This window comes from Rousettus aegyptiacus, unplaced genomic scaffold (genome assembly GCF_014176215.1).
Source record: "Rousettus aegyptiacus isolate mRouAeg1 unplaced genomic scaffold, mRouAeg1.p scaffold_m13_p_5, whole genome shotgun sequence".
Lineage (NCBI taxonomy): Eukaryota > Metazoa > Chordata > Mammalia > Chiroptera > Pteropodidae > Rousettus > Rousettus aegyptiacus.
Window position 1 is genome coordinate 67,151,739 of NW_023416308.1, and position 14,864 is coordinate 67,166,602.

General features: G+C 33.1%; 1 protein-coding gene across 7 annotated transcripts in view; it reads left to right on the plus strand.

Moving 5' to 3' along the window:
- Positions 1 to 14,864, plus strand: part of DLG2 (discs large MAGUK scaffold protein 2) — a 1,668,408-nt gene that overhangs the window by 16,018 nt on the left and 1,637,526 nt on the right. For all 7 annotated transcript variants that reach the window (XM_036221811.1, XM_036221806.1, XM_036221807.1 and 4 more), the window contains exon 2: positions 1,265 to 1,396. In XM_036221811.1, coding sequence (XP_036077704.1) covers positions 1,265 to 1,396 — 132 coding nt within the window. The remainder of the gene's footprint in view (positions 1 to 1,264; positions 1,397 to 14,864) is intronic.

Here is a 14,864-nt window from a genome sequence, read left to right on the forward strand (position 1 = left end):
GAAAAATGATTAATGTCTGAAATCTGGTCTCTTTAGCTGTTGTTGTTCACTGGTTAAAGTAAGTGTTGCCCTCCTTTGTACTGCATTTCAGGTCAGAGTAAATCAGTCATTATTTTATATTTTTTGTGGTGCGTAAATATTGTTTAGGTAAAAATATGTGACTTGACATTTTCCAAATAAATCATCATGTTGGAGCAATAATATTGAATCTTCTCATGTCTCCCCTCCCCACTCCTCAAAAAAGGAAGATCATCATGTGTTACACACAAAGACAAAGGCACAGTCACTCTGGTGATTTTTTTCAAGGATATTTTGTCTCGTGGGGGGTAAAGGCGTGTATTTAAGAAGCCATAATATAACAGTAGGTATTAAGAATGCCTATAATATTTGTGTAGATAAACTGGTTTGTAAGAAGGGCGATAGTGATTACTTTAAATTGTCAGAGATGGCTTTATGGAAGAGAGCATTCGAATTAGGTCTAAATTAAAGGAAAGTAGATTTTTCGTTTGACTTGTCTACTATATAGTAGACATTGTACTAAGTATTGTGTAATATAATCCTATTACCTGTGAGGAAACTGAAGCTCAGAGAGGTTAAACAGTTTGTTAAAGGTCACACACAGCTACTAAGTAGATTTTAGACTGAGATCTAGCTGATAACAAACCCTTTCCCATATAGTGCATTGATTCTAGGGAGAGGTGGTGGTATGGGGGAGCATATCCAATATAGGGAACAGTAGGAGCAAATAAAAGTACAATGGTAAGAAAAATAGAGAATGTGTGTGTGTGGTGGGAAGTGGAGGGGGAAAGTGAGTAATCCAATGTGACTTAGGCACTGTGTGTATGCATAAAGAGGGTAGAATATATAGTAGGAATGAGGCTGAAAATATGTTGTAAAAAGACCATGGGAGGGTGGTCAAGTTAAGGGATCTGGACATTATTTTGTAGGAAGTCATCAACCTAAAGATAATTTTTCTGACAAGACAAAATCACAACTACTATGTGAACACCACTTGGCCAGCATTGTGTTCAGGACTTTTGTTTTGTTTCATAGTTACAGATTCTTTTGAAAGACAGGACTACAGAAATAAAAATGTGAGTTGAGAGTGTAATGCACAATTTCATGTGGTAATTTATGGATTTTATGATTATTTTATTACATTATTTTGTGTCATAAAATTAAGAATACAACCATAGAATAGTTTAATGTTAGCTCACTATTTTTCTCAGACCATAAGATAGAATTTTTAAATCATGTTTTTCAGATACTGACCGAGCTTTATCATTACTGGAAGAATACTGCAAAAAATTAAGGAAACCAGAGGAGCAGCAGTTGAAAAGCGCTGTTAAAAAGGTGATGAGTATCTTTAGGAGCAGTTTGTTTCAAGCTTTGCTAGGTATGTACTAAAAATTATGTCTTATCTTAATGGTTAGAACTGAACTTTAATAGTTTGAGTGATGTGGTCAAAGAACATGATTTTAACCAAATTTAAAACTAGAATAATTTTCCTTGATAGTAGAAGGAAAGATTTTTTTTTTTTCTTATTTAAAGTTAGCCTAAAAAAGAACTGTTACAGAATAGAAACAAAGTACAGGTTATTAAAAAACAAATATTGAAAGAATGTTTTATATAAGAAGGAAAGTTAACACAGGAAAAAACCTGAGTAGTTTGTTGCAAAAAATTGAGGAAAAACATGCTAGAGAAGGAACTGTCTAGCGCAAAAAATGATGGGTCACATTCTGCTCTGTCAGAATCATAGTTCTACTTTTAGTCTCTTCTTAAAACAAAAATTAAAATATTCTTTTCCTTTTTTTTTTTTTTGCTTCTCTTGTGAAAGTTTATGGTCCAAATTTAAAAGTTTATTGATGAAAACCTCTGTGCTTTGGAATCTTTTGTCAATTTGTAATGAATCTAGCTACATAAAGTTTAATTTTATGTTTATTCTCTAATCTATTAAAAATTGTGAAGAAAATCAAGGACTTGGTTTATTTATGTATGTCTTCATACATATATATTTGACATTTTTACTGATAACTTTTAGTCTTTTTAATGATATTTTAAGAGTTAAAGTCACAAAAGATATAAACAAACATCTCCCCTCAACAAAAATAACCAACTAAACAATTTAAAAAACCCCACTCGATTATATTGTATAATTTACTTAGCTTAAATAGTACATTTTCAAGAAATAACTGAGTCTACCAGACATTATTATTACTTTTTTAGGTCTAGTGGTTACTGATATACGAACCTAAAAATGAGAATTTATGAAGATTAATCTCGAGTATGTTATCTATGTTTTTATTATAAATGTCTACAGTTATTGACAAAACTCCCTGTATGTTTTAAATGTAATTTTAAAAACCATTAAATTTTGAAAATTTGATCAGTCTATTGAATAAAAATAAAAGAAAAAGGCTTTATAGGATTATTTTGCCTGTGGATTAAGTTCTTTAAAATATTCTCTTGTGGCCTGTAAAATTAATGGCACAAATAACTATAATCATCTTAGTTGGTATTAAATAAAAACAACTCTAAATGGACTCTTGCAGAATTTAAATCCTTTCATTAGAGACTAGCATTTTAGAGAACATTTTTAAGGCACAAATTTCTCAATTAAAAATTAATAGTTTCATCTAGTTGATAATTAGTAAAGGCCATTAACTGAATGGCTATATCTCTAAATAGATTTGTATGATATGTTTAATTAAGACTAGCTAAGTCTTCTTCGAGAATTTGAGTTTTTGAACTTGACTTGGGAAGAGTATTGTTGGATGCTTTCGATAATTCTACTATACTTTGATAACACATCCTTTTGGTATCGCAACATTATTATATGGGGAATAAAAGGACAAATGACTGACAAAGAAATGCATTTTGTAATTGTTTTGAGTGAGTGGTAAATATCTTGGCAAAAAGCCTATAGTGTACTTGGAATTTCTCTAAAAAATGAAAGGCAACAATAATCTGTAAAAAGCTATTATGTAAGTAATCCTCGTGCCCAGCTTTGAATGGATAAATTTGCATTGGCTGGTCTTTAAAAGTCATTTTGGGATAAACTAGACTGCAAAGAATGGAGCAACATTATACAACAAAACATAATTTTCTATGCAATTCTATGAGGGTTCCTAAATTCTGATTACTAATTTATTGCTATTGAATGAGTAGCTTCACTGTGCATTTTCTTTAAGGATACAAAAGAAGAAAAACCATATAGCCTTGAGCATCTTGAAGGGAATTATGTCTTTATAAAAGGATAAGTAGGGAACCATTGATAAATAGAGCTTTGTTTATGGTCTATTACTTGCTTTTTGTGTGAGTCAACTCCTTTCAGCAATTTTTTTTTTTTTGCTTATAAGTGAGGGAAGATAGTGGTTTTACCCATTGTTCTGATATTTAGATAGCCAGTACATTGAAATAATGTACTTTCATGAATTTCAATTAACTGAAGAAATAAAAGGGAATCATAATTCAGAAACCCAACACAAACGGATAGTAAAGTAAAATGCTATTGTTGTAGAATGTGGTGTAACATTTACACGTGACCAGGAAACCAAGCCTTTTCTCTACAAATGAAAAATATCACTTTAAAAATGAATTCTACCCTTCTTTTGTGGTCCTTCATCATATGCTTTAAAAAATGCTAATATGTCTTAAGTGGTATAATCTTTGAGGACAGAATTCTGTTTATATAATTTTGACTAGTATTACAATGAAAAAAACCATTTTATAAATGGGTTCTTTGACAATAGGGTAGAAAGTTGCTAAATAGCAGGTTACATGGTGAGCGTGGAGAAAGATGAACTATTTGATTAACTTTCTACCTCCTTGCTTCTAGAATCCCTGTATTTTGTTTTTATTTTCCATTTATTAATAACAACAGTAGAAAAAGACACTTTAAGTTTTTAAAAGTTAGTAATTAGTGTTCACTAATGTAAAAAAATATATATATACCTAAAACAGCAATGTGCTAGAAGCTGAACATTTAGATGTTAGGCTTAGGGTGACATCTTGTGGTAACAGTAAGGAAAAAGTTTTGTCTAATGGATAATTACAGTTTTATGATGATTGCGTTATTAACAATACAGAATTTGAATAGAAATGAATTGAAACTTGATGATATTTTACAAATTAATTTAGGTTTGTTTTATTGAGTACAGCTAAACTTCTGAGATTTTCAAGGCACAGAGGCTATTTATTCATTTAAGTAAAGAAGGAGTAAGATACAATGTTTTTATTGTTTTTATACTTCTCCAGATATTTTTGAATTTTAATTTCACTGCATAGCATTTGAGAAGGAATTTTTTGGGAAAGATTTAGAGAAGAATGGACAGTAAACCTGTCTATTCCTTAAAACCCTGCCAGTAGCAATATCTTAGAAAAGTGCTGTCCTGCTTATTGGAGGCTTGCATGTTAGACTTTGTGTTAGAGTAGAATGCTTTTCATTTGATAAAGCTTAATGTAGAACCCTATGGGTACTTGAGATTGCTACTAATAGGAATGAGACAGTGGAGATACCACATATGGGGATTTATCACCTCCTTGTTGAAGCCTTGTACCATGTCTCTACTTGCTAGCAACTTTAAGCAGCATTTTTCATTATATCTCTCAGTATTTTGTTCATATTACTGTAAAGCACTATTACATTGCCTTATAAATTGAATATATTTGTGCCCCTTTCCATAGACTGTGTGTAGCTTGAGAGTTAAAATTATGTCTAATTAAACTTTGTAGCACCTGTATGTGGACTTTTAATAATAATAGGTGGCCAAATTTTGTTTATACATTTATTCAACAATTATTTTTTAAATACCTTTTATGTATTAGATGTTGTGGTAGGCTATAGAGACACAATAGTAAACTATAGAGAAGAGGTTAGTCCTTGCCCTATGGGTGAGAATAACTAGTGGGAGAAAGGAGACATTAGATATGCAGTTAGTTAACTATTTAAACATAATGGTGACAAATGCTACAAAATCAATCTGTATAAAAGTTTTATCACATTTCAGTTTGAAGAAAAAACTGCATATTTTCATAATATAGTAATTCTAATATAATACTTTTATTTCAAAATAACATCTATTTGAAAACATCGTGGTTAGTTTGGTCTTAATTATTTATTGTTAATGTATAATTTTTTTTTACCATTCGATCATAAGAAAGTCAAAGGTTTTTCATAGGTTATAGTAAATGTGAAGGCCCACATAGTTATGTGAATTTGGAACAACTTGGCTTTAATCCTCCAAAGCAGAGCTTCTCAAAGTGTCCTTCTTGGAGCAGCAGCAGCAGCATCACCTGGGCACTTGGTTAGCACTGCAAATTCTTGAGCTTCACTCCAGATCGAGTGGAAGCAGGACTTAGCAGATAGTGTTTTACTAAGCCTTCCAGGTGATTCTGAAGCATGTGTTTTAAACAGGATATTTGGCCATTCAAGGAAAGTGATATGAATATTATTAATAAACAGGAAAATATGACAATGTGTTTTTTCAATCTTGGGATTTTATAAAGATTTGATTTGATTTTCTAACAAGTATAATGAGCCATTATTATTCTGGAATATAGCTTGAGTGCTTTGAGAATCCATAAGTTAATGAATATCATTATGGGACCCAATTTTCTTAAAAATACAGTAGTATATTTGAAACATTTCAGTGACTTTTTTCCTTCTAGATACTTAATTGTAGTTTCTAGCTATGGAGCAATGAATAGAGAACCACAAAGCAACATTGCAATGCTTCTGAGGCTCACTTACTAGGTAAGTGGTTGCTGCCATTCATAACCTCAAAGCATGTACTCCAGTGAGACAAATAAATTACTACATGTCATGAACCTTCAAATAAGTCTTAACTGGTCAAAGTGGTGACTGTTAAATTCTTATATACTAAGATCTAGTATGTTTCCACTTATTTATTTATTTATTTTTTACAATATATGTTTAAGTAAAGAAAGTGCAGTTATTTTAGTTATTGCAACTGAGTAAAAATAATTAAGTATTTCTGAAATGTTTCCCTATTTACATGGACATATGCAGATGGATATTATTAAAGGGCAAATCTCTACCTTTAAGGAGGTTAGGGTCAATTGGAAAGGTAGCATACACATGCATACAAATGAGTACAAGACAGGATATAATCAAAGACTAAACTCTGAGGCTAGACCAAAGTGCTGTAGGAGTTCAGAGGAGCATGGGATTATCATAGATTGGTGTTGCTAGGGAAGCTTTTATATAAAATGTAAATGAGCTAGATCTTGTCACTGATAGAATTGAGTGAGAAGAAAGGATAGTGAAGGATGTTTTTCCCATCCATCCATCCATCCATCCATTCATCCAAAAGATATTTACTGAAAACTGTGCCAGGCATTATGATATATATATATATATATATATATATATATATATATATATATATATATATATATATATACTGGGAACATAAACATTAAACAAAATTGCATAAATAGTATTTATTTGCAGTTGTGATAAATGCTACAGAGGGTGCCTTGAGCAAGTAGCTTACCCTTAGCAGTGGAATCAGGGAAGGCCTTCTTAGGGAAATGGTACTTGAGGTGAAGAAATTACACAGATTTACTGAGGTAAGAAGGAGAGTAAGGAAATAGATTTGGCTGGAACAGGGGCTCAAGATGTTTTTCATATACATAACTTTAAAATATCCTCTAGGAGTTGGCTAAGGTATCACATTAGATTTAAATCTCTTCCAAAAACTTCTTTAAGTGTGAAGGTAAACTTGAAAAACAAGTGTGGCAAGCATAAATTGTGACCCAAACAATTATTCTTTCCACTGTTAACTGCCATATACTGAGTGTGATTAGTTATGTTTTTCATGTCAGGCAGGATCCAGTATTTCTTAAGTTATATTTGACAGTTTAGATTGGGTGCCATCAAGAGGATTTATTGCCATTCTTAGCTCTAGATTTTGTGTATTTGCTGCAGGATTTATGTCACCAGATGGCACCATTTAACTAAATTTATGTATTTTGGGTGCTTATAAGGTTTGTTGTTTTAAAATGAAGGATGCTTTTATTTGTGCTATACTGAAAGAGGAAAAATTAATTTCTCTTGATGACATATGAGACTTCTATACAGAGTAAGGTAATGAACCCCCAAAAGTTTGTTGAGAACATAAAATGATCTGGTGATTTTTGTTAAGTACATAATAAATGAAAATTTGGTGGTGGTCAATATCATTAATATATGGTAGCTGGCAAAAAAGCAGAACACAACAGGTTTCTCCATCTAGATCTTTCTATAGTCAGCATGGAAATTTTATGAATTTTTTAGCCTCGAATTTAACTTTCAGATGCAGGGATTTGATGTCCAAAATATCAAAAATATAGAGAAGATTCTAAAACATTTTAGGAAGAAATTCTTTCAAGACCTCTTGAAATATTATAGCAATAACATGGTAAAAAAAATTGTCAATAGATTACATATGTTCTATTGAACTGTAAAACTAACATAATTAATAGAACACGATATAGATGTTCTTCCTTAGTATAAATATTCATCCTAGGACATAAATATTTATTACTTTCATGGTTAAAATTTTCTTAATACTTTTTATAAAAGTATTATACAGATTTAATGCAGTACCTATCAAAATTCCATCAGCATTTTTTAAAGAAATAGAACAAAAAATCATCGGATTTGTATGGAAGCACAAAAGACCCCAAATTACCAAAGCCATCCTGAGAAAAAAGAATGAGGCTGGAGGCATCACTCTACCTGACTTCAAATTATACTACAAAGCGACAATAATCAAAATGGCATGGTATTGGTAGAAAAACAGACACAGAGACCAGTGGAACAGAATCAAGAGTCCAGAAGTAAACCCATATTTATATAGGCAAATAATTTTTGACAAAAAAGCCAAAACATACTGTGGAGAAAGGAAAGTCTCTTCAATAAATGGTGCTGGGAAAACTCGAAAGCCACCTGCAAAAGAATAACTGTTATCTATCACCATACACCCAAATTAACTCAAAATGTATTAAGGACCTGAAACAGTAAATTGCATAGAAGAAAACATAAGAACTAAACTCATAGACCTTGGATTTAAAGAGGATTTTATGAATTTGACCTCAAAAGCAAGGGAAGTAAAAGCTAAAATAAATGAACGGGACTACAAACTAAAAAGCTTCTTCACAGCAAAAGAAACCATCAACAAGGTAAAGAGATAACCATCCCAATGGGAAAATATATTTCCAAACAATGCTTTCGATAAGGGCCTAATATCCAAAATATACAAAGAACACATACAACTCAATAACAACAGAAAACGAAGGATCCAATTAAAAAATGGGCATAGGACCTGAACAGACATTTCTCCCCCCAAAACATACAAATGGCCAAAAAACATGAAAAGATGCTCAACACTGCTAGCTTTTAGGGAAATGCAAATCAAAACCGTAATGAGATACCATCTCACACCTGAATAGTTATAATCAACAGGACAAGTAATAACAAGTGTTGCAGAGGATGCAGAGAAAAAGGAACCCTCATACACTGCTGGTGGGACTGCAAATTGCTACAGCTACTGTGGAAAACAGTATGGAAATTCCTCAAAAAACTAAGAATTGATCTACCATATTATTCAGCAATCCCTCTACTGGGTGTTTACCCCAAAGACTGAAAACCCATATCCAAAAAGATATTTGCACATTGATGTTCATAGCAGCATTATTCACAGTGGCCAGGACGTGGAAGCACCTGAAGTTTCCTATGATAGAGGATTGGATAAAGAAGTTTTGGCATATATATGCAATGGAATATTACTCAGCCATAAGAAGAGATGAAATACTGCCATTTGTGACAACATGGTTGGACTTCGAGATAATCATGCTAAATGAAATAAGCCAGACAGAAAAAGTTGAAAATCACATGATATCACTTATATGTGGGAGATAAACCTAAAAGCAACAAATGAGCAGGACAAACAAACAGAGACTCATGGACATGGGCCATAGACTAATGGTTACCAGAGAGTAGAGGGTAGTGGAGAGAGGAGGTAGATGGGGAAAAGGGGGTCAAATATGTAATGACAGAAAGAAATCTAACAATGGACGGTGAACATACAATGCAATGTATGTACATGCCTGTGGAACTGTACACCTGAAACTTACTTGATTTCATTAAACAATGTCACCATAATAAAAATAAAAATTAAAAAAAGTCAAATAAAAATTTTTAAAAATCTCCAAGTTCATCTGAAAAAGTAAACAAGTAATAGAAGCTGGGGATTTTTTGAAAAACACTAAGAAGAAAGCAATAATAATAAAAACTGGCACACAAGTGACACAACAGATAGATTCTGAGATATTTTAAAACTTATTATAAATCCTCATAAACCACGTAGAAATAGATTATATAAGAAAATGTTAAGAAATGATCTATTTGGGAGAAAAATGAACTGCTCTTCACTTCATGCTATGCGCTAGAATAGACTGAGTAGGGTTCTGTTATATATTTAAAAGGAAAAAACAAACAGCAATAACAACAACAAAAAAAACTCAGAAAAAATAGCGATAATTCTTTAACTGAATTTGGTTAGAAATGACTGACTATTCTATAAAATAAGTGAATGAAATAAATAAAAAAATACATAAATTTGATCATGCGAAAATTTAACTTTTAAAATTTAATTTTTTCACCAAAAAACGTGAAAGTTTAAAAAAGAAATTGGGAAAGGTTTCTGAAGTGAATGATGGAGTCAACCACTAAGTTTACTCCAGCTTTTGGGACAGAAGAACAGCTCTTTGATATGCTGATATTCTTTTCAATGTCCTATACCTTGTAAATAGTTCTTTGCATCATTTTAAATAAAGATTTGGGAAACATAGCATACATATTTATTTCAAGAACAAATTTGGGCTTTGGGAAATAGTTTATTTGCTTATAGATTCATAAGATTCCACATATGTAGAGAAATACCTTTGGTTTTAGAAACATTTTGATAAGACTCACAGCTTCCAGTTACATGGCTATTAAAAAAATTTTTTTTTTTCTTAATACTTTTTCTACCTTTAAGCAGAGTTAGTCACTTTCTCCCTTATGTTCTTATAACGTTTGTTCATATGTCTGGGGCAACACTAATTATTGTATTGTTGTTAATTAATTACATGTTGTCACCCTCAGTAGACTGAACATCTTGAATGCAGGGACTAGTTTTAATTTAGGGTAGAGCACAGGGTCTGCCATGGAATATTTATTCCATCATTACATTTTTTTATTTGCTAAAATATATTTTGAATCCCCATGATTGAAAAGAAACTTTCAGGCTCTGAGGATTTAGTGGCAAGAGAAATGTGAACTCTATTTTCATAGAGCTCACAGTCTGCTAAGTAAGACAGACATTAAACAAATAAATACAATTGTGATAAGTACTATGAAATAAATAGTTATTTGGATTAAACAGTAAAATCATAAGGAATTAATTGAACTCTTCAAATTCACATATTGTATTATGTTTGCTTAAAAATACTTAGCTGCTATTTATTAATTGAAACCTTCTAGTAGTTATCTATTATCCTTGGAATGAAATTCAGACTTTTCACATGTAAGGTTCCCCATCACTTCTGTCTACCTCTTAGTGCATCTCTTAACACTCTTCCCTCTTACTGTACTCTAGCCACACTGGCCTTCTTTCCATTCCTAAATACTGGACAAGACATTTTCATTTGCTTTTCTTTAATTTGGAGTACCTTTTTACCCAGATCTTTGCCTTATGGGCTTATCTCATCATTTAAGTCTCAGTACCTTTAAAGTGCTTTTCACTTCTCTCTCCACCTCCACCTCACCCTGTTACATCTATCACATTATCTGTTTTATTTTGTCACTGTGTATTACTGTGAGAAATTTTGTTTATGTGTTTTTTTTGCATTACTTTCTCCACTAGAGTGTAAATTCCATAAGAACAGCTGTTTTGCCTGTCTTATTCATTGCCGTATCTTTTATATTAGCTTAGTGTCTAGCATATAATAGCTACTAAATAAATATTTGTTAAATAAATGGATGACTAAGTGAGTGTTGATGCATGCTTGGTACTGTGTTAGATTCTTGTTTAAGTTAGAAATATACTCATTTGGAAGGAGCAGAAAGCTTATGCAAATAGGGTTTTATTTTTACTATAGAGAAAAATCTGAAGGTAGGCAGTTGCTGGCATTAAGGCAGCATCTCAGGGAAGTTCTGGTCAATGTCTTTGCTGAGTGGGAATTATAATACAACCTAAAGGAGGAATGTAGGAATATAGTATCAGTAGAGCCCAAGACGAGTGTTGTCAGCTAGGCAGAGCACCTAGGAGCTTTGCTTGAGCCAAAAAAAAAAAAAGGACACCAAGTTCCACCAAACATACTTTTGCATAAGAGGCCAGCAGTATGCCCAGTGACCAGATGGACAGGGACATTGATCAAGGACTAGAGCAGCCAAAGGACAGCATGCAGTTCAATGGCCCGAACCTATTTTTACTCTCAAGACTATGATGGTGGATAAACTACAGCCCCACTATCTATTCCCATACAACTGGGTATTATTTTAGAGAGAGATAAGTAGGAGAGGGATAAGCTATATGAATGAGCACTTTGAGCTGAGAGAGACTGTTTAAATTATTGAATCAGTCCCTAAAATGGATTGAATGGTCACTTTCCCTCATTAACCAGAGTTTAAGGGCTTCTGAAGCATCTGGATAAACAACGGGACTGTAAAGAACTATACATTTTGTGTTCAGGTCCATGGTATGGTGAAAGTTGTATGTGTGAGCCCACTATACTAAAGCATAGATCTCATACTTACCTTCTTTTACCTTCTCATACTCATTTCAAATTTGGTATTGAGTGTTAGAAAGAATTAACCACAAGGAGGAGCAATGGAAAAAGAAGTATCCTACAAGTATCTCATAGAAAAGGCTTCCCCTTCATCCTGTTAGCTCTGGCTCCTAGCAAATATAGGAGTGGAGGAGAACGAGAGGCATTGGGTCGACCTTACTTTGTTTACATGAGTCAGTCCTAAGAGTTGCTTAGAAAACATTTATCATCAATATCACTTGTTGCTCAGTTCCCAGGAACTTCTTAGACTAGGCTAGGAATTCCAAACATTTCAATAATAGACTACAGATATACTATGTAAAATAAATTTTTCTTATTTTTAGTTTCTGAGTCCCAGGGTTCCACCTTATATTCAGTTTCCAGGTTGGTGTCGGAATTATTATTAACCTTCATGAAACCATAAGATTAGAATTCTCCTCGTAAGACTGCATTTTTAAGAACTGAGTAATCAAATGTGTCTAGAGTCACCGAACTCCAGTGGACATGCCAGTTCTTACAAAATGCCTTAATCATGAATCTCTAAAAGTTTAAAGCATTTTAAAACTTATGAACACAAATTATACTGACTATTAAATAATTATTCAAGAAAAACCTTGAGTTTTGAAAATAAACCATTTGAAAATAAACAATTACTTGAGAAACAAGCCTGTGCTTTAGAAATGATAGCTACTGGAGGTTTTTTGAAGAGTTTAAGAGCTCTTGAATTGATCAAAATAGGACAATAAATATAAATATAAAGGTGAATTTCAGATTTCATTAATTGAGATAATATCATTAATAAAACCTGTTTATTTTAGGTAGAGGGCTACATTTAGTAATTTTTCAGAATATGTGTTTATGTTCTTCTTGCCATTTTTCTTACACAAATCTAATTTTTTAACTATATCTTTTTCTAGAAATGGAACTCCTGGAAATATGGAAAATTTAACATATTTAACAGGGCTCTCTCTGCAAGTACTAAACAAGTTTTGATGCAGGATACTTCCATTTCCTGAATTTGAGTATTTATAATTGTGACATGGAAGAGGTGAGCTATTGCAATGGATTTCTTTCTAAATGCGGATGATTATGAGGAGGAACTCTGCATATGGGACAAAGGTTATAGGAAAATGGACAGTAATAGTCTACATGATAATTTGTATCTTCAAATTAGAATTATTGTCATTATTTTGGCTTTGTGGACAATTTATTTCTTGGATCAGCCCCTTTATCTCCTTTCTAGTAATAATCTCTTCCTTTACTACATCACATCTTCCCACTCTTATGTTTTACTCTGTATCTTATCATTATTAACCATACACCTCTAAAATCTCCACTCTCTGACCATCACTCATCACCTTCTATCAATGCAGTTTATTTTTATATTTCCCATGTCAATCATTTTTTGATCCTGTAAGCACTACTGAACCATCAGCCCTGTACATTTCCATGATAGCTACTGTAAGTCTTTACATCCCTCCTTATCCAGCTTAGAATACATGATTCATTACTATAATTACTTATTTGCATACATCTTCAATTTTATTGTTGTGCTCTTTAGCTGCTGGCAAAAAACAGCCTCTGGTTAAACCCATCTCTGCCTATTTCATGACTGCTCTAATGCAGTCAAATATTGCTGGAGCAATACACACAACCTTGTTAACTGGTTTCACTTTAAATTTATGATCCTTGGATAGTTCACTTTCTTTTTCTCACAGGGAACATTTCATACCTTCTTTCTCATCAAATGCAATATACCTCATCTTCTTCAACATTAACTTCTGACTTTTCTTATTTTATTGAGGCAATGAAAACTATCAAAAGAGAATTTCCTCATCTTTCATCACTTAATCTACCAATCTACCTACATCTGTGTCCAGATACTTTGCCTTCCCTTTTACTATAGTAGATAAACTGTCTTTCCTTTAATCCTTGGTCCAGTCCTCCTCTTGAGTAGGGTTTGAAGTCAGAGTCCTGAAAGGTAACAAAAGGGCTTTTCAGAGAGTTTAACGAAGGATCTGTTTACTAAGGTCTGGGCAGAGTTAAAGGGACTAACCAGGAACACTTGGGGGCCAGGAACAGAGAATCCTGAAGGCGCAAGGAGAGAGAACTGTTACTCTAACACAGAGAGCTGCCTGAGAAAAGCTATGGCTTTAAGGAGACGAACATAGCCAATGCCAAACCAGGCTCAGCAAGGAGAAAGCTGGGCTAATAAACATTCCAATCCCTCTTTCCTCCCTTCTATGATCTTCTGCTGGTGCTTCCCATTTGTGGACACCAATAGGACACCAGAGGACAAGGAAGCCGGGTGATATAGTCTGTTAAGATCAGCTTCACAGGGCATATAGCAGTGTGGATAAAGGAAAAAAGATGATTCGGTTGGGCAATTAGAGAACATTCACAATAGATTGTGTCCTGATTTTTCCTCATTTGCTCAGCTAATGTGCTACTATTATTATTCTTTTTCTCTTTGCACTTAATTTACCTTCCTACTCAATTATTCCTGTTAGCACACTAATTTCCTTAAATAAACAGTCTAGAATTAGGGTTAAGAGTGTGTACTCTGGAGCCAGATTGCCTGGGTTTGATCCTGGTTCCCCTTCCACTTACTACTTAGTGGCTCTGGTCAAGGTTCATAAGCACTCTGTGTCCCAACATCCTTCTCTGTAAAATGGTGATAATAAAAGTACTTATATCGTAGGACCGTTGTGAGAGTAAATAAGTTAATATATATATTGCATTTCAAACAATGCCTAGCATGTACTGAATGTTTCCTCTTGCTGTCATTTTTAACATTTATTCTCTTCATCTGTCTTCTCCCTTCTCTTTGTCTTCTCTTGTTTTCTGGCTTCTGTCTGAGTTGGCCAATGGAAGGTATTAACAGAAAATTAGAAAATAGGGAAGAAAGAGAGGTTGGGATATTTATTCTTCTGGTCCCTTTCTTTCTGGGCCATGATTTAACAGTGACTGCATTCTTCTCCTTAAGGCCATAGTTCCTGTCATGTAGCCCTTCTCCCATTTCTCTTAATCCCTTTTAGAGCAAAATA